Source organism: Leptosomus discolor, chromosome 4 (genome assembly GCF_034619465.1).
Source record: "Leptosomus discolor isolate bLepDis1 chromosome 4, bLepDis1.hap2, whole genome shotgun sequence".
In the NCBI taxonomy this organism is placed as follows: Eukaryota; Metazoa; Chordata; class Aves; order Leptosomiformes; family Leptosomidae; genus Leptosomus; species Leptosomus discolor.
Genome location: NC_141394.1, coordinates 26,283,126 through 26,309,936, shown reverse-complemented (window position 1 = coordinate 26,309,936; position 26,811 = coordinate 26,283,126). Strand labels below are relative to the sequence as shown.

At 36.8% G+C, this 26,811-nt stretch overlaps 1 protein-coding gene across 3 annotated transcripts in view; it reads right to left on the bottom strand.

Annotated features, from left to right (window-relative positions):
- TBCK (TBC1 domain containing kinase) overlaps nucleotides 1-26,811 on the bottom strand; it is a 107,702-nt gene that overhangs the window by 43,099 nt on the left and 37,792 nt on the right. For all 3 annotated transcript variants that reach the window (XM_086463742.1, XM_086463743.1, XM_086463744.1), the window contains 8 exons: nucleotides 25,912-26,010; nucleotides 24,561-24,623; nucleotides 23,544-23,670; nucleotides 22,928-22,978; nucleotides 21,276-21,359; nucleotides 17,154-17,239; nucleotides 8,866-8,902; nucleotides 7,926-8,087 (listed from right to left, as the gene is read on the bottom strand). In XM_086463742.1, coding sequence (XP_086319868.1) covers nucleotides 7,926-8,087; nucleotides 8,866-8,902; nucleotides 17,154-17,239; nucleotides 21,276-21,359; nucleotides 22,928-22,978; nucleotides 23,544-23,670; nucleotides 24,561-24,623; nucleotides 25,912-26,010 — 709 coding nt within the window. The remainder of the gene's footprint in view (nucleotides 1-7,925; nucleotides 8,088-8,865; nucleotides 8,903-17,153; nucleotides 17,240-21,275; nucleotides 21,360-22,927; nucleotides 22,979-23,543; nucleotides 23,671-24,560; nucleotides 24,624-25,911; nucleotides 26,011-26,811) is intronic.

Genomic DNA, 26,811 nt, shown 5'->3' with positions numbered 1-26,811 from the left:
TCAAGTCTATGTCAGTGCTTCATAGTGCAAAACTAGTAGCTTGAAGTATCTAATGTCAGGCCAACCTTGTCAATATAAATTTCTAAATGATTTAAAGTTTGCTGTATAATTAACCTACTCAGAAGTCAAGGAAAAAAGTTCCCCTATTCTGTGAAAAAGTTTTCTAACACACCCCCCGCCGCATTTGAATTTACACATGAAAGTATTTAAGAAATACATTCCTAAATATCATATTTTTATTAGGAAAAAACCCACAACAACAAACCCCAAACCAACAAACAGACCATCTTCAAGACATTTTTAAGTTTGTGTAATTTCAGAGTTTCATTCCTAGTAGACAAGTTTGTGGCTTATACTTTATCAGCTTACATGATTGCTGAATTTGTTTCCTTTGGACTATGCTATGCTGGTGAGCAAAAAAGAAAAAAAAAAAAATTAAAAAATGGGGGGAGTTAGGTTTTGAGGTTTTTTTAATGCATAAGGATTGAAGAACCAGCAAGTCATTGTCCAGCTCTTCGTCTTGCACTGAAGCCAAATGATATGTGACTACCCTATCCCCTCCAGATGCTTGTCTAGACTTTCAAATTTTTTGCAGTGACAGAGGTTTCACCTGACACATCCCTTAGCCCATTTATCACCATTTTCAGAACACAGACAACATTCTTCACATACAATGCAAGCTTTTCCCAGTTGGGAAACCTGTCCTTCCTAAACAAGTTTTGCCCTTCAATGCTAACAACCCAGTTCTGAAATTTATTCTAAGCTTGCAATATCAACAAGGTCTTAGCTTTAGGTACAAACCCTGCTCCAGTTCTCACGTTTAGTTTTGGTCTTTCTGTTGATTTCTACTAGCTCATAGTATAGTAAGAGCAAAGAAGTTTGGATAGACAGAATCAAATGCCTCACATAGATTTATAAAAGCAAGTGTCTAAGTTCTTTGAATATGGGAAAGTAGACCAAAGGGAATTAATTGACAGCTATCCCAAAGTCTGAGACCGCTGAGAATTCGCTTAAACAGACCTTGTTTCTCAGTCCTTATTTTGGTGGAGCAATTTTTCTAGCACTTAGCCTACACTGCCATTCCAATTCTGTATTGAAGTAGTTATGTGTATCTCTATTAACAATACTGGATACACCCCCCCCCCACCCCCACCCCCCAAATATACCTACAGAGATGTGCTGCTAACATACATTTTAATCGAGGAATTTTAACACTGCAGTATTTGTGCAGCTCATTTTAAATTCCTCCTCAATTAACAACTAGAGAACTGAAGATTATCGGGAAGACCATTTATACCTGTATAGGCGAACACACACATTTAGCATAACGCAGATATAGACAGATACCTTATTAGACACCCTGCTCTGTCAGCAAAGTTTTCCGTAATTGTAAAAGGAAAAAAAAAAAAAAGGTCTAATGCACACCCTTGCTTTCGAAACACTAATCAAATCCTGAACCAATTGTGCTCATCATTTTAACGAAACAAAAAAATAGAGAGAAATATTTTCCCGAGAAACCTCTATAAAGGGAAAAAATAATAATTCGCCACATCTAGAAGCAAAGCTCAGTCAAGAGTAGCATGAATTTTGTCCTTCCATGCCTAAAAACGCTAGTATGTTTCATGGTCTACCTTCATGTACTTGGATTTTATTTCAGGGTAAAGGTGTACAAAAATCCTACTTGCTTAACAGGTGGATTATTCTACTCTCTGAACTCTTCTTTTCATATGAAAAGTACATACAGGTTCTATCAAGGAACAGGAGGCATAAGTTGCACCTCAGACTGATTTTAGATATGTAAAGTTCTACTGATGAACTCACTTTTCACCATCTTTATGAAATATCATCTCTTGAGACAGACAGTCCCTTGCTAAAGGATATATATTTGATTTTCTTCTGCCAGCGACAACTACAGACTAGCAAGAACACTAATATGAATAAAATAAAGGATTTTGGTAATTTTTTCCTTAGTGTGTCACCCACTGCAGCATTTCTCTTTGGTCTCAAAAGGTAAAATCTATAAATAGAACTGCATTTTGTTCATGTCACTACAAGTGGAAAACATGAATAATTAAAGAATTCACAGCTTCAGGTAAAATGATGTCAATCTTACAGTCTGACACTACCAAACAGCCTTGCTGAGGAGATGTGCCCTAACAAATTGCTCTGCTTCTGTACCAAAGCCAGCTCCCAACCCACAAACAAAAACCTACTTACTAGCAGCTATGCACAGTTTCTGCTTCATAAATGCCATTATTCAGCAACAATAGTCTTCAGGAATTACATTATAAAATACACCTGCCGCTTGCATCTAAAAAAGCCATCTAATACAGCAAAGATGAGGAATATGTTCAGAAAAAGATGTTTCCATAAATACCAGTTGGACCTACATCTTTCAAGAAAAGAAAACTAGAAACATCATTTCCTTTGTTTCTGATGTCTTTTGATACTTCCAATCCAATTTTTTAATTTTATAGTTATAGTACCATTATCACGCACATCACGTGACAGAGACCAAATTGCCGTTTTTCTTCAGATATACTGTAATTTGAAAAAGCAATCCAGCTTCACTAAGTCCATGATAAATCACCTTGCGGTGCCATCTTCCATGAGGGACAACAGTTTTGAACTCGAGCAAGCTACAACAAAGCCACATGTCAAAATTTTCCAGCTGAAGTTATGAAAAAGGTTTCCTTTTAAAAGAGCAATTACAGCATCTATTCCTCAAAGCCTGAATCTGAGCAATAGGAAATTTTCGAAAACGAATGACAAAAAGTCAAACCGCGTATTACCTTTGTTTTTCTACTGCTCACTGGCACATAGAAGACTGCACTGTATCTCTCTCAGTCTCTTCAAAGTTGGTGTTTTGATCTCAGAGTTTACATTTTTATTCAAGAAGTAGTGAAACAAATGGGAACAGGCACCAAACACCCACAAACTCAGCGTGGGCTTGGTGGCCAGCTGCCATTTCTTTCTCCTACCAAATTTTAATTAACTAAATGCTGAACCACCAGAAATTCTGGCATAATAAAAGCATTTGAAAAACAGATGTGGGCGGACAAAGGATTTTCAGGAAGAAAAACAACGGAAAGTAAAATGGTAGCTACCTCGGTTCAGATACATATCTAAACTAGAGTTCTCTGATGTGTGTCTAATTCTGCTGGCTGTCAGCAGAAATACATCGTTCAAAACTGCAGCATACAATCTTAATGTAGAATTTCCACTATTTTTTAATCTTTAGTCCATTTCTGAGATGGATGTAATCCTTCTAAGCATTTCTATGGCTTTCATCATCATGGGATCCAGCATTTTGGCACGTCACTATAGTGGCAAGAGATATAATTGTTTCTCCCACATTAGAGAAAATGTGTTCCTTGGAGAATCATTTTTGTAGTTTGATGATAGCTAGACTACATGTTGCATCTTAAAGCTACATGCCTGGGTCTCAAAGTAGAACACACTAAATTTTCCAATTCAACAGTTTTACTGTAGATCCTCATTGCACTGGATTGCTTTTCCACAGCCAGTCTTTCTGGACTTCCTATCTGAGGCTGAGGTTTTTCCTTTGGAAGCACCGACTAGCCTGGAGTCAGCAAAAAGACACCTTCCTACAGTACACAGCATTAAAAGAATGAACCCTTCTCTCGCTCCAAAATTGCAAAAGAGGTTATTGTGTGAACTAACCTAGAAGGCTTATTGAAAGTATGTTTTATCTCATGTCTAGGCTTAGTGTTTACCTATTCTCTAACAGCATCTGTCCCCATCTTTTTGTTAGTTGTCCTATCCCCTTTAAAGGCTATAACGAAACTCTGTATGTCATCGTCCTGTATGACGATATTAGCATGGATCTTTGGAGAAAGATCTGTTTGCCAGGCCCTATACTGCATCCATTCTGGGTGGGAGTGAATTGGTCTATGGGATCCTTCAGCTGTTTGCAAAGAGCTGTACATATCTGGATGCTTCCTTCCTAGGTTTGTTTCCTAACAAAAGGTGCTAGTGACTTTGTACTACTTGCACATTGGGTAGCACACTTATTACTAAGTCAAGCTACAATAATCATAACATCTGAGTTGCATAATGCACGTCACATTATCACATAAACTTACAGCAAGATATTAAAGACTAAACTATAAGCAAAACTGCAAGTTTTAAAATAAAGTTACTTATAAAGTTGGCCTTCAACACGAGAGCCTTCCAGGTTGTAAATTTGCTGATACATACAATGCAGACATATCCAAACTGGCTTAGTACAAGACAGAACTTGTCTGAAAGCAGAGTCCTGCCTCTGTTGTTGTTACCTCAGGAATCACATCATAGTAGTACCACCCTTATCACCCTCATTTTCCTGCCACATTCTCCTGCTATGTGACAGACTTCAATAAAGGGAAAACAAGGGTAATGCATACTGGGTTTGCTCTTCCTGCATCACCCAAATAGGATGAAATTTACTAAATCTCAAAACGACACATAAAGTATTGGCAATGATTCAGGGTTGGTTTTGCTTGTCTGTCTCAAATAGTGCCTCCTAAATCTTTTCTGGTATTTTTATTGTTCAAATAAAGTTCACACTTAACGGAGCTCCTCAAACACAAGGGAAAAAAATATGGAAGTCAAATGAAGGAAAATAAAAAAACTCCACCTTGGGGTAGCAACTCCCTAAACAATCTAATTTAAGTTTTAGCAGCTGATTATATGTCCCCTTTATACAGCCCCACAAGGAATGAACTAGGACATCTGTTGCTACAGCGAAAGGATTTTCCAGGATTCTTAATTAACCAATTATTTTGTCAAATACTTCAAATAGATTTCCTAATAGGCTAGAACATTGTTAAAACTTTATAAAAACAAATTAAAATTTCCAAGAGAGCTCCTGAAAACAGCACATAATGCCCAATTGTATTTGTTTTATAGAAAAAATGTGGCCAAAGCTTTGAGACAAGTATTGGTAAGTCTCTTCCGAATGAAGTAATCAATAATGGCACTGTGACCCTTCTTTTTCCTCACATCATTAACTTTTTTAAACAGTAACTGAAACTGTGTTATACTCAGTGACCTGGAAATAAAGCAGCGTTGTTTTTTTTTTTTTAACTTTAAATATACATTTAAAAAAACTTAATTTTTTTTTAACTTAAAATATACACTTTTAGAAATAGCTGCTGCAAAAACAAGAAGTCTTAAAAAGTTGCAAGACTGTAGTAAAATAGCTTTATCAGTCTGGAAAGCAAGTCGTTTTCACTGGCAGCCTGAGATAAGCCATTTCAGCACACAGAAAGCTTAAAAGCCATGGGAGTTTCAGGCTGTTGAGCAACAATTGATTTTAAATTGAAATTATTGCAGATGTCTTGAACAACATAATCTCCTCCTCTGGGTGACCCAGTTTCAGGTGAAGGTTGTTTGTAAATTACTTTCAGAAAATTCTCAGGTATGGCACACAATTTATTTTAACCAAAATAACAGAAGTCCTGTTTGGAAGACAGAGGTGACAAAACCCATAGTCAGTCAATACTTCTTAATCAGAAAAAGAAGGCACAAGGCTATGATAATTATATGTTCAAAGAAGTTACTGGTTACAGAACTCTCAGCTAGACCAATAACATTAAAACTTTTAAATCACATTAGGACTGTCTTCCGTCCTCATTCTTTTTTTCCCCTTAGTCATCAGTTTATAATATGCTTCGGATTAATCTTAAAATATTCAAATTGCGCCACTGTTGACATCCAAAATATTTCAGACATCACCAACATTAAAAAAAAGTAATAAATCTTTTCAGAAATCGGTGTTTCTTTGCAGAAACATCATTCTACCAAAACATTTCCTATGCGTATCAACAAAGTTTTCATAAACTATAATCAGCAGAAAGCAGGTACATTATAACACAAGATATTTTAGTGATTTAATATTATTAAACAGATCTGTATTATGAGAACTAATGTGTTCTTACACATGACCTCAGCATAAAGTACTTCAACTGTCAGTAAATCAGCTGGGTTCAAGATAAATTAGAATATATAATTTAGAACCACTCAAGGAAAAAAAAACAGGGAGAAATGACCTTAGGCAAGAAAATCAGTTAAATATTAATGAATCTATATTTAACTAAGACATACAGCTAATAGATTGGGGAGGAGGGAAGGGGAAGAGAGACAATCTTTTAGTTTAGCACTCACCTTTCAGACCATCTAAAGATATCCAGCAAAAGTTAATAAAGGCATTTGAAATGACTAAGCATATAGACTGAAAATGAAAAAAACTCCACACCATAAGGAATGGTCTAATTAAATTTCTTAAAAATGGAAAAATACAGTAGCAATTTCATTGTACATACTAAACTGCACAGTAGCAGAAAAGCAAAGTTTTGAAATCTGGACACATGTTCAAGGGTATACAGAGAGAGAATTTGTGACAATAATATTTAGAGAAATCACCAGGCTTCATCTATGAGAACTCACTAGACTTCTGAGAGACTGATTTACACAACTATGAACTTGGTCTCAGCCTGCTTGCTGCCATATCCTAGACTACTGCTAACCTCTGTAAACTCTGCAGTTGTGGAGACTGTCACACTTAACAAGAGCTTTTAAGCTTAAATGCTCTTCCAATTTTGATTCTCTCATTCAGGTCTTCTGAAAAAGAATTACTTCTGTTTAAATGAATTGTGAATTATTGAATTGCACACATGGTGTTCAAATAGAGCCCACTAAATCCATAATTATTATGAAATCATAGAATGATAGAATGGTTTGGGTTGGAAAGGACCTCAAAGACCATCTAGTTCCAACTCCCTGCCATGGGCAGGGACACCTTTCACTAGACCAGGTTTCTCAAAGCCCCATCCAGCCTGGCCTTGAACACTGCCAGGGAGGGGGCAGGCACAGCTTCTCTGGGTAATCTCTTCCAGTGCCTCACCATCCTCACAGGAAAGAGTTTCTTCCTCATAGCTAATCTAAACCTACCCTCTATTCAGTTTGAAACCATCACCTCACTACACCCCCTGGTAGAGTCCCTCCTCATCTTGTGTGGAAAAAGCCACACAATTAAGACAGTGTCACCTCTTAACCAACAGCTAGATTATGTTAGTAAGATCCTGTGTCGGAGAGAGGGAATTAATACAAGAATATAAGTAAGTTCTGGGTGCAGTAGCCTTCCAATTCATGTGTTATGTAAATATTAGTCCCTCACAAACGGAAACACATGTTTCAATTAACAAGGCTTACTCAGTTCAAATGCATTCTATGCATAAGACCCAAACTTTATAGTTAACTGCACTTTTTTTTTTTTAGAAGATGCAACACTTGCTTGTATGAATAGGTCAACAGCCTCCCACCAAAGAAGAACACAGAACTTCTGCATAAGAGTCATGCAGCCTCTGATCCAATATTGAGGCTTCTTTTGAAAGCTTCACATTTCAAATGGAAACTGATTTAACACAGAGCAATTCCAAGGGCTTCTATACTGCTTTCCTTAATTCTTTGACATTAATTGCTTCCATAGCAAAAGTTATTTTTGAAAGGAAAACAGGCTAGCACCAGCATCAAAGAGGAAAAGCACCGTTCAGAACATCACAACATTTTTTTCACTAAGAAGTCCCTATCAACTGCATTGTATCTATACGTGGCATGTCTACACACAGTTGCTTATGAATTATTTAAAATCGTTCTAAATTTCACAAGAAAGTACTCTAGCCTTCACCTGGAAATAATAACAAGCTCACATACTTCTTGCTGATGACAGTAAAAAGACTTCTACTAACTTCATCAAGCTGTAGTTAAGATCTACATGCTCTGACAGTGAGTTTGCCTAAACCTACCATGATTTCAAAATGTATATAAGATTTGAGTATATATTCACATGCAAGCACATACTTTCTTCAGCAACACACTGGGGAAGACACAGAAAGAGGGAAGAAATAGTTTTTTTTCTGTACCTGGCAAGTCTGAAAAAAGGAGAATGCATTCATTGAATCCATTAGCCAGAAGACGATCCCTCAGTTGTTGAAGTATTGCAACTCCAATACAGAACGGAAAGGAGGAATTTCCAAGTAGTAACGTATCCCACAAGTGAAAAATTTTGTGCAAAGGAAAGACATCTGCATAATGAACAAGCACAATTAAAAAAAAGCTAGAAGCATACAATCAGAGAAATCAGAGAAATAATTCAGCAACTTTTTCATCTATTTTTTTTTTAATTCAAAGTCTGCCACTGTTGACTTGAAATGAAAAAAATCAGAGATCTTTGAGAAGATTTTGAATTGCTTTCTAGACTTGCTTTATTAGCTTTGTCCTCTTTCACTAAAAGCTCACCAAATTATAAAGCTCTTTTTGTTCCTAACATACATGCACAAATATGATAGCAAACCAGTGCTAGCAGAGTAACAATGTGTCAAACTGCAATAAAAACCCCTTGTTTTGTTGGTCTTCAAAAACAAAGCTACTCTCTTTCTTACATTATTTGGGTGAGGACAGGGGAAGGTGGTGAAGGGGTTGGTTTGGTTTTTGTTTTTGTTTTTTTGTTTTTTTTTTGTTTTTTTTTTTAAAAAAGCTCTTTTAAACTATTGTTCTATCTTTTCCCAGTAGACAACAGCTCCCTTTGCACACTCCTGAAATACTGCATGTGTAAAATTATCCAGTTTAAATTTAATATACTTAAAAAAAAAGAAAACGCTAATTATTGTCAAATACAGGCAGAAAGAATGCGACAGGCACTGTTGAGACTCAAACCACAACACGCTTCCTTGCAAATTACAAGCGACCTACTAAATGATAGACACATCACACCAATGAGGATGGCTTTAGCTGAAAAAGTGGGGAAAATTATGCTTGAGAAATACAAGGACATTTAATCAGAGAAAAAGAATGCATACTCACGTGTAAACATTGTAAGAAACCAAGGAATAGCGTAAAGCTGCAAAAGGTGGCAATGGGGGAAGAGAACAAAAAAAAATTTTAAGAGCTGAAGTTATTTGTGACAATTGTCTACCACATTAAATGTTGCCTAGCTTGACATGAATGTATTTAAAATGGGAAATAACTGCAATGGTAGAACCACTATCACACAACTTTTAGTCCCTTAGAGAAGCTTTTCCATTCTCCCCTCTTTCAAATTACTAGTTTGTGATACTGTATTGAAAACAATAACAAAACCAACCACAACCCTCACGAGGTTTATGTTTGCAAAAAATAACCCCGAAAGTCTTAAGGAACTCAAAAACTGCTCTATTAAACTGTCACAGTTCTCACCTTACATATATATACTGCTAAGTGAAAATTAGTGAAGGATGCCTGAACAAGCATAAAACAGCTTCATTCAATAGATCTTTTTGACTATGAAAAAAGCTCTGGTTCTGTGTAAATAACTAAAAGTGCAAATCACAATTTCTAACAGAAAAATTAACCATATCTACCTTTTTCTCCTATGTGGGTATTTATTAAAAAGTATATACTTGTTAGCAAAAGGAAAGAAGAACAGTTTAATTCTCAAAAGCACATAGTGTCAGTTACTAACACCTTAAGCATTTATGTTTTTCTACTGAGACCTTTAAAGGCAGGAGTCATCTAAAGAATTTGAAGCTGCTTCAGCACTTACACTACTACTAGACTGTCTAAGACCTTGTGCTGTTGCAATGGCTACAGAAAACCTTCAATTTCTCCAAATTTTCATACTCACGACATCATACAGACAAAATTCAGTATGTATTAGAACAGCTAAGTGTTAATGACACCTTAAAAGTTTCTTAATTTTCAATTAAGTATTTAGCATGTTGAAGGCAAAAGAATTTATTTTCTTGAAAACTGAACTGCATGGAAAGTCCTGACAAATTAGGAATGCAAGAGCGAGATGATCCTTGTTAAATTTTAGTCAGTTGTATAGCTCATGTGCTCTGTTTTCCACTTCTGAAGATTTACAGTTAGACATAAAGCTTAATATATTACTTTTTAGCTCATAAAAAGTGCAAATTAGTCCTCCTATTAAGCTTTCCCTGGAAGTAAGCAAACGAGAAGAAGAAAGCATAATTGATATTATGTTAATAAATAACTACTTATTCCATAAACTCTTAACCGGGTTAGGGCACTAACTAAATGATGCACTCATTTGCTGAAAACCTCTTTAGAACAGCCCTCTCTAAATTTTATTCCTAAGTCTTCATCTGAGCATCTGATAGTACCTGAACCATATTGTCTATAAAACTAAAAAAGCTGCAATGACCAGACTATTCACCAATTTCCATATTCAGGAGGCTTTATAAAGCTTGGCTTTCAGCCCACCAATTGATTTTAAAGGTTCAAAAACCAAAACAAATCCATTTACATCACTATTTTCATCTTATAATACATTTATACTGTTTCCCCAAGTATATCTTTGTCATGCCTTCAATAGATGGCCCCCTACTGAATAACAACATACCCTGTTCCATGAAATATCCCCTGCAGTGGTTGTGATCAGCTAACACCTGTTTACCTGCTTGCTTGTATGCAATATCTTGCTTCCCATGCAGTAGGAAAAGAAGTATTCCTAACAGCCTGAGGCTCCTCTTTGCTTGGAGGTACATATTATGTGGATGTTGTTTTGAACAAAGTTAATTCCTTGGTATTTAAAAGTAATTATTCCCTCCTTTTCATACATTTGATCAAAATGTTTTACTAAAGCAGATCCACATTTTCTCCTAATTTCACAAACACCTCTGTCTTGTATGCATCTACGTGGACATGTACAAGAAAATATACAATATTTGAAACACGAAACAGATTATGAAAAGGCAACCACAAGTCAAGGCACCGCTTTGCTCCACACTATCCTCATCAAACCTATCAACAGGGACATGAAAAGTAGGCCAAACTATTTAAGTAGAAGGTATCAGGCAAGTTTTTATTGAAGGGTTTTTTCCCTCTGATTTTCATAAATACATTTTAAGACAAGGAGGTCTTAGTAAACCTGAAGAGATAACGATTACTATTAGTAAGCAAGCAAAGAAAAGTCACAGTGCTGGTGGTATTATTCCACCATGCAAGTTAAAGTGAAAAACACAGACAAAAGGAACTGCACTGACTCGAAGCCCTCAAATAAGCTATCAAATTCTTTTATTTAAATGACTGCACTTTTAGCGTATTATTAGTAAATGCTGCCCTCTAGCAACCGCCGGCTGGAACAGCATTGTGCCACGCTTCGGCACTAACGAGCTGCTGTTAATGGTTTTCAACTCTTCACTAGTGAACTCTGAAACATAATGAATGGAGTTGTGCTTTTTATTGACACTTAACTCTCCGTAGCTGGGAAGCATACCGAATGTTTAAAAAAGAGTAGTGTTTGAACTGCTGAAACAGCCTGAGAATAAGTCACACTAAAATAAGAGCCTGTAAAACTAATACCTCATTTTTTTGACTGAGCTTGAGATCAGCAATGCCATAATTATCACTTTGCTTCACTAGTAAAACACAAGCTCTTTTGTGCTTTTAAGTGAGGACTTGGGCACTACTTATGCATATGAAGAACATAGCAGACCCCTAACATCAGTTCCTGTTCAAACAATTTGAATAAATCCACAGGTTTTTGTAGTTACAATTTAAATCTCTTGTCTATAGGCTTGGTTTCATTCTCCATCTTTCTACTATCCTTAGCTAAAGTTTCCTTTCCACTAGTGCTCTGCTATGACAAATTCTGCTCAGTACCTGAGTTTGGAGATGCAGTTCATTGTTTTTCAACAGGGTGAAGATATTTACTTGACCATAGTTAGATGGGCATATTTTGAGAAGACTGCATCTTCCATTAGACATTCAAAGCTCTTACGAGATATTGGCTCAAATCTTGATGAAAGCCTTTCCTGTGAAGATTTTGTTATTGCCTGTTATTACTGCTCGGATTGCTTCATTATTCGAATTATCTTCCTCCAGAAGATGAAAGCTTTACACATTCGTGCATATGGAAGATTGAGATTTCAGTTGTAAAGACAATTAGAAATTTAGGCTCAGGGGATTTTGATTCTGAAGATATTTTAGAAGGAATAGCAAGGTGAAAATGAGTGTTAATGTTTGTTCTGTGGATGGTAGAGAGTATTAAAAGTCATACACAAGCTTCTTTCGCTGTGAAAAGTCTGTAAGAATAAAGTGGCTGTCTTGTATGATCCAGGTGCACCTCATGAACATAAGGCAGCTACAGTGAAGCTATGCACCTCGTTGCAGAATAATGAAAATGAATAATTTAAAACAGAAGGTCTGAGTTTTCAAAACATCAAAAATGCCAACATATTTCACAAGTTCTTGTTTGTTATGCATGTATGTAACACAAGTTTAGCCAAAAACTCTTAAGAAAATTCAAAAATCTTTAATAGTTCACCCTCCACACCTCATAGAATTACCGAGCTGAGATCAAGGTTAAATACCCACAGTTTTAAAGATGACAAATGCAATAGGAGTAATCATTAGTCTTGCAATCTTTTATAGAAGAATCCTCACCTGACCATCTGTCATTCAACATAGCGTGTAATTTTAAACTGGTAAACTGTCATATCTTCAGCATTATAGAAATAATTTATAGATGGACAAACAAAAATTTTTTATTATATAAAAATATATAAAATATATAAAAAAATATAGAACAAAACCCCCTATACTATAGCATGTATTTCACGCTGTTTTCAGTGTTTGAGACTTTTTATGTCGGAGCCCTTCCTTCTCAAAGCTGAAGTCACACTTAGAGGAATACAGGAACTACCACCATCAATGGCAACGTGGGCAAGTATTCTACCTCCAACAGCAAGTAGCTCATTTGCTTAAGGCAAACATGCTAAAAATCCTGCATCAGACAGTTGTAAGATAGTTTGTCTGCCACGCTAACCTGCTTTCTACACACTTTAGGCAGGCACTAGCTTAAATGACAACAGAAGGAATTCAGAAAAGTTACCATATTTCTTTTCTTACTGAATTGTCTGGTAACAATCCCAGATAGTGAAGGTCTGTTAAGCAATCCAGTCTTTCCTTCCAAGCTTACTAAACTAAAAGACCATTTGATGTGGCTACATAGAAAAGTGGTCAAACAAAGAATGAAAGAATGATCGTCAGCTAAAAGGAACCCTTTTCACCCTCAGGACCACCCTCCCCCCTCCTCCTCCCTCCACCACAGTCATCCTCACCAAGTAGAGTGAACACCCGCCCCAGCCCCTCTGCACTGCCACTCAATGAACACACAAAAGAATTCACCCTTTAGCAGGGAGAGACACCCCCCCCCCCATTCCACCAAGAACTTCAAGGCCCTGTTTTCTTTCTAAAATCTACCTTATAGGAGAATTTGTTTGCATTTTTTATTTAAATCGTATATTTTTGTACATATTGTTAGGAGGTCCACCATTTCTAAGTGATGTCAGATTGACCAAAAGGGGGGCTCTGAAGTGTATCTCTCGTTACCCGTCTCTGACTTTACTTGTAGAATTTTCAGGCCTAAACCCATTCCAGTAACTTTTTTTCTTTATGTATTTTAGTTGTACCATAGATCAAGGTTTGTATGAGATAGCAAGGCCAAAGATGAAAAGGTTGGATTTTTTTTGTTGTCGTTTTTTAGGTTTGGTTTGGGTTTTTTTCTGTCTATGAAGTTGCTGTTTATTTTTTCTTTTTTTTTGTCCTGTTTGAAACTATGTTGTCCAGCAATAAACCAGAATTTTATTTTGTTGAGTTCACATAACAAGGCTGCCTCCCAACTGCTGCATTTGTTTTAATTTTCATTTGTTAAGAAAAATTTCTTTTTATTCTCCGCAGCACCCTGAGGGAGAGGGAGGTACTGATCTCTTCTCCCTGGTATCCAGCTGTAGGACGCATGAGAATGGCTCAAAGCTGCATTGGGGAGGTTCAGACTCATCGGGGAGGTTCAGACTGCACATTAGGAAGCATTTCTTTAACGAGAGGGTGGTCAAACACTGGAACAGGCTTCCTAGAGAGGTGGTCAATGCCCCAAGCCTGTCAGCGTTTGAGGCATTTGGACAATGCCCTTAACAACATGCTTTAACTTGGTCAGCCCTGAATTGGCCAGGCAGTTGGACTAGATGATCATTGTAGGTCGCTTCCAAACTAAATAGTCTATTCTATAAAACCCTGATCTTCATGTTCTATCTTTGTACTTTACTTCAAGCTTATATGGTGCCTAGACAATTAATCATATATTTAAATGCTACAGAGAAAGGTGCAAAAATGTTTTCATGACTGTGGATGCAAAGAGAATGCAGACTGAGTCCAATTTTTAATATTAGATTCTACCAACCTATATGAGCCTACTAAACAAAATTTGAAAAATGATAACCTTCCTCACAGGATAAAAATACCAGCAAGAAACTTCTCCTCCAGATTCACCACTAGGTAATCGCGTAACAGAACAAACAGAGACAAAGTACTTCAATCGCAGGATTTTTAATTCTCAGTTAGATGCCCTACTACCTAGACCTCCTGCATATCGCCAAAACCAAGCTACAGTATCTACCTATGACAGCAGCTCCAGCACAATGACATTAAGTAACTGCAGCCAGCTTTGTCATCTCTGTTAATGGCTAGCTGACAACTGTGTCTAGCTTCCATAATTTGCAGCTGAAAGCTCTTTAGAATAATTTATGGCTATAGTTACCTTTTTAGTAATGTAGCACACTTCCTTGTTTTTTTTCAGTTCTAAATTGTCTGTGGTTGATGTCAGAATTATTCAGTAAAATATAGAATGCGTTTCAAAGCATTATACAGGGCGGGGGTGACTATAAACTTTGGGAAAGTGAGCAAAGGACTGTAAAATTCACCATATATATCCCTCTATTTACATGTAAATCACATATCCACAGCAATGTGCTTAATCCAGGCACATCAGCTAACAATATTCACAACTACTCAAGCTTCAGCAATGTTCAATATTCCGAGAGCTACGTGACCCGAAGCAAATGAGAAGGGTGCCAGGAAACACAATCTTTCCTGCAGTGGAGCCTGCGTTTCAATGATGAAAGATTAATCAGGGTTTACTTTGACAGGATTAGTACTCAAGCACGAAACTCCTGTTCAGATCTCATTACTACAGGGCATATCCTTCACCTTGACGGATCCTGTGCTGTCTTGTTACAGGTATAAAAATCACCTCTCTCACTAATCTAAAAAAGCAGAACAACTTATATTTTTATATATATTTAGTAAAAAAAATAAAATGAGACAGACGATTTAGAAAGTACAGCCTCACTTCAGAGGTTAGTGTTAATTTCAGAACTATCATTTGTATGCAATGCAAGGGTTTTTTCTAAAAAAAAAAAAAAAACCACCTCCAAGTTGTAATTATTTACTACATTACCTCATCATCCCTAGACTGTAACACTTAGAGACAAGGCTCACATTCGACTATGTGCTGTCCAACAAAGCAGGTGATTTTAAACTATTACATCTGACTTGCACCTTGAATGTTTTCAATGGAGAATTATAACCATATAAGCAGGCACTAGGAGCTGCTGAAAGATCAGCCAACACCCAAGATGGTTTGCTACAGACCTCTCATACAGGTTAGTAGCAGAAATGGGGACCTGTAAGATGATCAGAGAAATTACATCTCTACCTCTTCGGTGGGAACTAGTGTCCTGGATAAATACACAGAGGAATTGCTTTGGTCATCCACAGCCTTTAACAAATAAATATCAAGTGCGCTTACATAGTGACGCTACAAAATTGATTCTCCCTCAGGAATTTCAACGTTGCTGTTACCCATGCTCTTCATCCCCCCAGATATTTAGGCTTTCTACAAATGAATGTTGTCCCTTCTCCCTGTCTTCCCTTCATCTTCCTCCTACCTGCCCTCTTCAGATGTGGGTCATCAGCAATATACGTGGCCTTCTCAAACATCTCTCTCTATAAAGTGATAAACTGGCTTTCTCTCTGCTCATTTTAACGCCACAGTATCTTTTAAACTGTATCACTCATAAACAAAATTATTAAATTAAAAACACTACTACAAATGACAACATATATTTGCTTTTCCATTACAATCTTTGTAAACAGTGATGATGACTATCTGCCAGTCCCAAAGACATATAAATTCACCCAGGAATTGTGTACAACAAATGACTTTCAGAGGCTTGGCCTTGTTGCTTCAATTTAAAGCATTTCCTAATAAGCATAAGGCTTTTCTGATAAAATAAACTTTATATTGTTTACAGTAGAAATACATATAAACTTCTTATGTAACATATTTCTCAAACAATGGCTCCTCCTGACTTCAGCTTCGTTCTTCCATTTTGACCTCTCAGTCGTCATCTCTTCTTACAAAAGACTTGTAATTACCAAATTTCTAAGTGTCAAATATATCATCATACAGACCGCATCAATTAACAATGTTCTCTCTACAGCCTTGCCTAAATCTGCTTTTCAGAAACATCAGCCATAAACTTCAATAATGCTATAATAGGGAGAAAACATTTTCATAGCTTATTATCTTGGCTTTCTGGACTATACATGCCTCTCTAAACAAAGGAGGAGTTTCACTATTTACAATGACAGCTAAAAGTGAGGCCCTAAAGAAAGCCTTGTTTTGCTTCTTCCAACATAGCCATCCATCTCTATGTTTTGGCTGCATGCTCAGTTTTCATGTTCCTCTATCTTACAGACTTCTTCCAATGAAAGCATTAAACTTAGACACAAGTTACGCACTTGTCTAACGTTTCTGATAGACTCCAACAAATCACTGTTAAGCAAGCATCGTCCAAGGTCTGACATATCTACAGATCAACCATCACTTGTGCATATTTTTTGTATTTCTTGCAAAGACGACGTGTTTTGTGTTAACCAACAGCATTTAAGTAGTTTGCAAAAACTTTGCTATTATTCATTTATGGCCACATTAATTTTTGTATATTAATCCACATTCTAAAAATAAAATTATATACATCTTTTAAAATAAATCTCTAAGTTGTAATAACTGACTAGTAGTATTTTTATTGTAGTTACCATGCCAACAGAATGGGAAGGACTGAGGTATGTAAAACAACAACCAAAAATTTACTGTTTTATCAGCATACTCAGAAAGGTCCATTAATATGAAAGTTTCGCTTATGTCAAACTGCTACTGAAACAGTCTGGAAAGGCATCTCATCCTAGTGCCATCATTTTCCATTTTTTACTTCCTTTGAAAAATACTTATAGGAAGTCTTAGCACTTACATCTGGAATAAACCCAATTTCATTAAGGTGGTTACTCAGCTCTGGATCATGGAACGCAATCATCTGGGAAAACACCGTCAGGTATTCTGAAATGACAAGCAAATTCAAGGTAGTCATCAAGAACACAAGCCATTACATGCTGCTAGGTCACAACAGAAATGTAGAAAAGGAAGAACAGTAATTTAAAAAAAAAAAAATAATTTTTTTAAACCTACAATAAACCAGTAAGTGAATACCTTGTCACCATTATATTCAATACAGAGAAAGAAACATTTAATTTCTCTTCCTTAGTACTTATCAATTGGATTTTCAACAATGGTTTACACTTAGGTTGTGATGTATGTTTGACACGCAAAGTTAAAGACTTTTCACTATGGCTATCAGCCACAAGATACTGATGGAAGCAAATTAGAACAAAACTGTTCAAAGGATTTTTAAGACCCAACCTGTTTTAGTGATACGCAAAGTTTATACTCATTAAATTATATCCTGTATAGCTTCTTTACTACAAAGTTAAATTTTGTAATCTGGAAGTTGAGGTTTTAAGGCAATGGGGCTTCAAGATTACTATTTCCATGATCACTAATGTATTTTTTTTGTGGTTTTTTTGGAACATATAAGGAGAAATACTTACTGTAAAAGATAATTTTTTTCACATCTTCAGCATGGCACATTAGGCTGACAGGTACAATTTCATTAAGTTGTATCAGTAACACTTGCTTTTAATTGGAAGAGAAGCAGACAGCAGACCACAGACACTGACAGATTTCTCTCTCTCTGTTCTGCCCCTCTCCCAATTTTGCCCACACTGTCATAGGCTTTGTTAGAAGGAAGATGAAGAGGCAAGAACATTGTAATTTTGTAACAGATGGCAAATGCTTTTCCTCCATGCTCCCAGGAAGAGAGTAATTAGGGCCCAGACAGCTCTTGAAGGGAGGAAGAGAGACACAGAATGCGAACCCTGCTCCCAGATCAGATGCTGACATCTCGATGTTCCACGCACTACCACCCCCAGATATAAGTCCCCAAACACCAAGTCCACACAGCTCCACAAATGAGCCATCCAGAGTTGCCTCCTTTAAAGTCTATTATAAGGACTAGATGCCTGCTATCGTCTCCCCTGGGGAAAGCAAATAATTCCCTATTACTCAGTTTGTCTTCATTCCTGAAGTGGCAAAATTAAATTCCAATTCCACTGCTAAGAAGCACAGAAATGGCTCTGCTGGGATAGTTCCAAGCACAGACACCTTTATTTAAGAACATAAGTGGGTCTAAACACTCAGTTGTTTGTAGACTCCTATCTTACTTAAATCTTGATTACCTGCACCCAAGTTAGCTCCTCTCAGTTTAAGCCAGCATGTTAAGAACAATCACTCTGTAAAAGAATTCTATTTGGACTTGAAATTTTAAAAGCCGATTATGCCTCAGGAGGACTGATAACCAATGCTCTCACTGTAAGGACACAAAGAAAACAAGCCACAGTCCTACTGCAAACTATACTTGAAAGGATGCCTAATTCTCCAAGGTAAGTTGCAACAGAAATTAAGACCTCTTGAGCCTACTTGAGAATTTCACAACTTTTTATTCAAGTTGCAAAGACAAAGCCACAGCACACTAAACATCTTAAGGAGCTTTCTGGCAGTGCCAGTCTCTCCCCTGTCATCTCTTATTATGTCAGATGCCCTGGCAGCACTCAGCTGGGGAGTTAAGTGGTTAAAAAGACCCACGCTGAGTTTTGTGTCACCAAGGCCAGAGTGCTTTGGAGTTACTCACATCTCTCCACGTTTCCCAGACTCAAGCCAAAGTTATTCCTATTCACATGCATACAAGTTAGGGAGAAAACAGATTCCATGCCTTAAATTCATACCACACCACCTGATAATAATTTTTAAAAGGTGCATCTTACCTCAGTTTCATTTCATGGAACAGCCAGTAATCACAAATCAGGTATGGCAAACCAGTAATCCTACATAATCCTACACATTCAGTTGTATGCTAATGAAAATTTCACAATTAGCTTCCCTGAAGTACATTTATTTTAAAAATGAAGATTCGTGCCCATGGTGGTTCTCTACAGATATACTACAGGTTGCTAAACACCATCTTTATTTGACTAGCCAGTCTCATGAAACGTAATTACTGCATGGGATTACATGGCTAATTAAGGGTCTATTGAAAACACATAAACCTTCACAAAACCACATCGTTTAGGTCCAGCCAATTGCTGTTGGTTGGAATTTTACTATTACATGAACTTTTGTTTTACATAATTGGGCATTCCACACCCAAACCCCTTTAACTGCTCTTGCTTTCTATTTCATGTAAGGAAATATATCTACCTTCATTGTATAGGACAAGCTCAGACCTGCGCTATGTTGAACTCTACAGTTTGAAAGATTCCTCCCATTCACCCCTACATGGAAGACACAAGGAAGCTAAGAAGCTAAAATTGCAGAAGGCAGTTAAATGACACATTCTTAACACTTTCTTCCAACCAATAAAGCAGGGAAATTACACAGAATTTTCCTTTAAAACTGGTTTTCCACATTGATGTTTGACATATGACCCTAGAAAGGATTAAATCAGAATACTGAAAGACTCCTAAAAGGTCCGGTCTCCCCAGGTCCTCGATGATGCCAGATGTTGCACAGCAATTCAGGAATGCCTACAATATTTTGGTTCACAGAATCCTACTGACCTATATTTCTAACTTTGGCTGATACATATTTTTGTAAAGCCCCTTAGGAATAACATCAGGGAACACTAGAGGGCAGAAGTTTATACTTTATGGAAGAGTATACCCCCTTGACAAAAGTCTTTACCAAGCTATTAGCCTTGAAGTCTAAAGTAGTTGTCTCCACAGGAACATCTGATATAAGATACTTACTCTTTTCATCTTCAGACCTTTACTGCCTCTTTTTTTTTCCAGCAAGCACTCTTTCTTTACAGACAAAAGGATGCAAACAAGGTCTTTTGAATAGTTCTTCCCATATATCATTTTACATATTCAGTTCATAATACCTCTTTTCCATTGTCTTTCATATGTAAACTCGCCTAATGACTGTGTTCTCTTCTTATTTTAGCTCTCCCTGTTATCCAACACATAACTGCTTTTATGTATAATTATTTTTTGTTGATCAGCTCTTAATTTCCTTTTGTTTTTTGAAGACAAAAAAATGACAGACAAAATTTCTAAGCTGAGGAGTTTCACAAGTTGTACACAAAAATTTCTTTAAAAGAAACACACGGTCAGCAAGCTACGCTGAAACCCAGCATTCAGTAAACACTCATAACTTCTTGCAATTAAAAACATTGATTATCACCTGCTTTTTTAAACTACTGATGGCTTTTCAAATAGCTTCTTTCGTTTTTTAGAAACTGTCTTCAAGACAAATTATCTAACACACTGTGCCAAGGTGGCTTTCTAGGTCTAGACAATTCCTCTTATGTGTTTCCATGAAATTTACAATTAATTTTCAAGTAGAACAGAAATTTACCTCCTAGATATTGTTTTAATTTCTCTGAGTTGCCTGTATAGTTGCTGAAGATTGAACTATGGAACATTATTCCTCAGGGTTTTCCAGCTCCTGTTCTGTATTGAATGACACGGTCTTCTGTCCAGTAAGAAATTCCCCTCAAATCCCTAACTCTCCAAATACCATAACTTCCATTTTCTGAGGACTCCTTAGTTTTTATGGTTCCTCTTCAGTTTCCCTCATTCTCAAAATAGCTCCTGTAACAGTATGATTTTGAATACCTAAAGGGCAGGTCTTTACAATCTAACACTGGAAAGACTACTTCCTCATTTTACAACTTTGCATTATCAACTGACTCTTACCTCGGATATTTCAAAGAATTTTATTTTGTGTGTGTCTGTGGGTGCAGTTGGGTTTTTTTTTCTCCTGCCTGAATCTTTATCCACTTATTTTGTTCCTATTTTTCTTGCACAGCTGTTGTCCTTATTTATCTAAAACAAAGCTTTTGAAAGAAATAGGTGGTTACTTCTACAGTGTGATCTAATTGTGTTCCAATTTTACAACCACTTGAAAAAGTGTATTTATATATCCAGAAATAATTCTACTTCTCTTAGAACTAAATAAATAAATAAAGGGACCTACTTACCTTGAATAACATGAGAGTTATCCTTCAGAAAGAAGTTATACAAATACTTGGGAATAAAGGCAGACATGCAGGCATACGCCAGAGCTGAAAGAATTAGAAAAATGGATGCAACTACAGATGTAGAAATGTAAGGACACCTAAAGAAGCTCATTATTAAGCAGATAAGCATAAATACTGAAATCAATCTAGACACAAAAGTGATATAAAAAGGGCACATTCCTCATGAAAGAATTTTAAAAGCTCCTAAAAAAGTCTCCTCCTGTCACTGAGTAATCAATATAAAGTTGGCTGGACCTGATCTGCTCCCAGTTTATTTCCATACTTCTCAGTGACAAAGTAATGAGATGATGTTTGGAAAGCCATGGTGACGATTGTATGAAAAAGTGAAGGTCCCTGGATGAACAAAGTTTTAGAAGACAGTTTCAGACAACTGCGTTGTTGCAGTCTTCTGGGTTTTCTCCTACAGAATTTACACCCAGTCTATGCCCCATCAGACTTGCATCTCCTCTCTTACTTCAGCTGAGAGACTAAAGGTGATAGAATTCAGAAGAAAAAACAGAGTGCAATATAATTAAAAACATTGCCAAAAAGATGGACAAGAACCAATTTCTCAATGGCTCCTCATATACATAGCAAATAGACATTAAAGGGTAAAAACTTCAGTGTTTATCCCTTTGATTAATTCCTGGGAACCTGGCTGAAGGACAATCTATTGTAACACAATTCTTAGCCATGGTGCTAAAGAAATACAGGTTTGCCATAAACTGACAATAAACATAATTTTGGAAGTTTCTAAGCAAAACATCAGATTTATAGCAAATATGACATAGGATCACGTTATAAACGAATTCAGTGTTACAACTTTCCTATCATTGAAAACACTTTTTATATATCTGAGCCAAATGTGTACGATTATGTTTGTAAAACCAGAACACAAAACTCTATATAATTCACTACTATTGTATTTTGCTTCAATGGGAAGGAAACCAGGTTCTACAATCCAACTGTATAGGAACATGTCCAAGAGCAAGATCTGTTGAACTATTTAAATTAGTATGCACGGTAAGCATAAGAGGAATCATTGTCCTAAGAGACTAGTTTTCCCACCCGCAGACTTCATATAAAGAAAGCCAGGTGCAAGAGAACAGAAGATTGGACTACATCTATTCTGAACAAATCACATTCTAAAAAGATACAGGCCACTTATCCAAAGCTGGTCTGATCAGCTTTTAGTCATTTAAAACCATCATCAGCTTTTCTGAAAAAGCTAGTCTGGCAGGTTAACAGGTAGGTTAACAAATAATGCATTCACATTAAACAAGGCTGAACTACAGCTTCACTGAAAGACAAGTACTAGAGCAGCAGTTCTTGCTTTTCTGTAATCAAGGTTACTTGCACTTTTTATTATATATTCATAATGGTACTTGGCAACAAACACAGCAATAAAATGTGACCCCCGCTTGAAGTGCAGTATACCACATACACCTTTCAGGAACCATTTCTGTTGACCTGTGGCAACAAGCGCTTTAAAATTCCTTTGTAGCTACAGAAAGTTTCCATCTATAACCGGGTGCATACACCTTTGTCTACAACTATAGATATAGATAACAGACTATGTTTCCCCTTCACCCCCAGCAGAACAAGGTACTCACCTTCATTGTTAAAATTCAAGTACAGAAATGGTGCACAAAGAGAGTCAAGGCCTAAAGAGAAAAGAGCCATGAGGAAATGGCATAGAGTGCTCATTTGTTGCAACGTGCAAGATAAATTCATTAACTTATCATGAGAACTTGCATACTTGAAACTGATTATAATTCTGCAATGTCAGGCTTCACATGTAATGCTGAGAACAACTGTGAAATTAATGTATGAAAACAGAGAGGATTCCAAATTGTTGAACTATAATGCTGAAATTGTTATTCTGCCAGGGCTTCCAAGAAATGCAGCTTACCATCCCAAGAACTTGCACAGTAACTTCTGCAGTTTTACCTTGGAACAGAACAGTAAGCAGACTTTTTTTCTTTTATTTATTTAAATAAAGTGACTGAAACTTAAGGAAGAATAAATATAAAGAGTGGGGCAATTTTGCATTACAAATTAACTATAAATTATTAGGATCTAAATTTGCAATAACCCACTGCTTCATTTAAAAAAACCAAACAAACAGAAAGGCAAGCACTCAAAAGAAGCTTACATTGTGGGAGGTACTTTTAAGTCAGCCATAGCTTTCCAGTTAATTATCTGATCTTGCCAACTAGTCAAACTCACCTTGCCAGTACACCAAATCAGGATGGGAAACAACCCAGGCCTTCAAAACACGTCTAAACTTTGCATGACCCTCTGGTGATGACAGCAATTCATCATACTGATGGCAACGAGGAATATCAACTTCAATCTGCACCATAGCCAAATGTATAATATAAAGAGAAATCAGGATAAATGAGGTAGTACTACAGCAATCTATCAACACTAGAGGTGGAAGTCAGCCAAAGAATGCAGGTCAGACCACCACCATAAACACAATCTGCTTCCTCCACCACTCTCAAAACCCAAACTAAAAGGGGACAGGAGACTAACAGCCTTGTCAAAGATTAAAACCAGAGGTTTTTCTTCTTTTTCCAGATTCACATTTTTGAAAGGGTTCTAACCCTTGAAAAAGGCAGAAAGCAGATTAGAGTTATATTTTTTTCTACTACCCCAACTTTTGGACTCACTTCAGGTGCTAATATTACTTTGCTCTAAAGGATAGTCAAATCAGAGTTCTCAGAACACTGTACCCAATTTGATGGAAAATACTATTTCACCCAGCTGAAAGGAACAGCTGTTGCTTGTGATGTCTTTTTATGTCTGGCAAGAACATTTCTTGGAGAACCAAATTGCTCAAGAACCCGTTTCTGTGAAGCACAGCTCACCTTACAGGCTTTCAGGGTACTCAGCACTCTGGTACAAGGTCCAACAGGCACAACAAACGTTCGATAAAAAACAGGACTTACAACAACACATCAGTAATACTGTTCACTATACTTTGCTGCTGCTAAAGAAAATACAGTGATTCTGAAGTAAAAGACGATTTAACTTTCCACGTTATAACATAATTTGAGTTAAACTATTTGTTCCTATCTGTTTTGCAAGGTTCTTGCTACAGCTTGATTAAGATTAGGGGACAGGGGGAACCCTTTCAGTATTATCAGCCACATCTGCTGTAATAGGCAAATGACTGCAACTGATGGAAAAGATCTTTGCATTACTTCAAGTGACAATATTTGGTAACACTGGAAGTCTTACTTGTCTGTCTGTAGGAATCGGTGTGTCTTTATCAATGGCATCATACTTCGCTTGTATGGCACCCTAAATGTGGAAGAAGAATACTTCAATTTAGAAAGCCCTTACTAACTAAATGCATATTACAACGTACACACTGACATACAGAAGCTGACTGGTTTTGTTAGGTGCTATAGTTAGCAATTTTTTTTCCTGAAAAAATTTCTCCAAGTACAGAAAATTGTGACAGCTGAATTTTAACAAAACCATCTTTATTCTGTTATCATTCAGGACATATAGACCTTTCTGTGACATCCTCAGTGTGATCTTCAGTAATTTTCAGTTGTTTATGTAAAAAGCTACGTACAAAACAGTTTTGCATTTTCAAGTTAAGAGATGTTCCCAATTTAAATCCAGTGCGTATCTCAGCAACTGGCAAGTGGCTTTAAGTACCATCTCTGTAAAGGCACTAAATCCGTCTGCCTGTTAATTAATATTGATATTACCAATATACACTACTCTTAGATAGCCTGTCCCTGCATGAATCCCAAGACAGGCATGCTACCAAGTCCATCTTAATATTATGGGACAGGGAAACACTACCCGCATTGTACAGATGCTGATGAAGCATGGGAACTGACTCATCTCCCAAGAAGCAGGCTACAACCCTGACCAGCAGTTGTTCTTTACAGCTTTTTTTGGTCATATTATATAGCACTCAACAGATCACATCCTAAACTAATCCTCAAAAACCTGGGATGTGTTATCTATAAGAACCTCTTTGCTGCACTACTGCAGGTGGCAAGCAGGGTAGATTCAAAAGCTACGTAGTCAAGCAATCTTTGTGAGGAGCCCTCATTTCTGGGACATTACTTTCTAGTCCTTTGTCCAAAAGTTTAATTTATTTCTCCTCCAGTCTTTAGAGAAAGTGCATTGATTGGTAGGCGAGAAAAATACGTGTGATATGCTGCATTCTGCTTTGCCCAACTATTGCTGACTGGAGCAGAAGGATTCTAACTGCATTTGTCAAAAATACTAAAAATCAAACAAAAAAACCTGTTAACTACCAATTGTACTTAAACAATCTAGCAAATTTGGCTGTATGGGTAGTATTTTTCCATCCCATAATCAAAATTAAAGGTAGTCAAGTTTGCACACATTCTCTGAAATCAAATAATATTAGAGACAAGATGCAACTTTATCTGAACATTGTCTTTGTTCACACAATTTCATGGCTCATTTTGTTTGAAATTCCAGTAATTCTACCTGCTAAATCTTCAAATCCATTCCATCTTCCCTGTCAATCCCATTCCTATCCCATTCCCTCCCCAGTCAGTACTGGAACTTCTGCAAATGCCCCTCCCATTGCCCTTACCTCAACACCCAGCAGGGCAGCCCAGGTTAAGCCTCTCAGAAGAGGGGGAATGTCAACCCTGGCTTCTTTCCAAATTTGGTTTTTCTTATATGGGTAGGCCTTCAAGAGAAGAAATTAACAGCAAAAAATGTTACCATAAAACAATTCAAAACCCAAACCTGGGACGGTCTTTCCCCCAAAGGACAAATGCCGCCAGCCTGAACAGTGAATACAAGTATATACTACAAGCAAATTTTACGCCTAACTGCAAGGCCTGGATGGAGGACTACTGTTTGATGTTAAAATACCCACTCCTTCTCGTAAATGTATTCATCCGCTTTGGTATATACCGGGCATATAAATTTACTAGTCTAAATTTTATTAAAAGTTTTTCCTTCATTATACATTTCTTTTCATACTATGTATCCAAGCTTGTTTTATTAAACGTTTCTAGTTCATACCTTCCTAAGTACTGCACTTGACGTGCATCAGCTTGCTTTCATTCTTAAGCAAGAATCCATCTCTCTGCATATATGTAAATTAGCGACTGGTATTTTCCCTCCCTCAGTATAAAATCAGTATTTCTAACATGGCACTGCTACAGTAAAGACTGGTATTGTTTCCAAGTACCTTACTGCTTGGAAATGCAGAAAGGTTATAGGCACATTTATAACTATAATAGCCTTGCCTGATATGAAATAAAGGATGCAGAAGTGTTTTCATCAGTAAATAACAAGCAGTAGCAGCAGCTCTATTTTCACGTGCATACTTTAAAATCTACTTTTATATTCATCACTACTGAAAAGACCTATTTCTGATATTTTTATTCTCAATCTTCTTATACTTCTGTAGGATTTTCTTCCCTCTTTCCCAGTGTGGTCTCTTGTACCTCTGCTTCCTTTTTCAATTACTTTGTCCTTT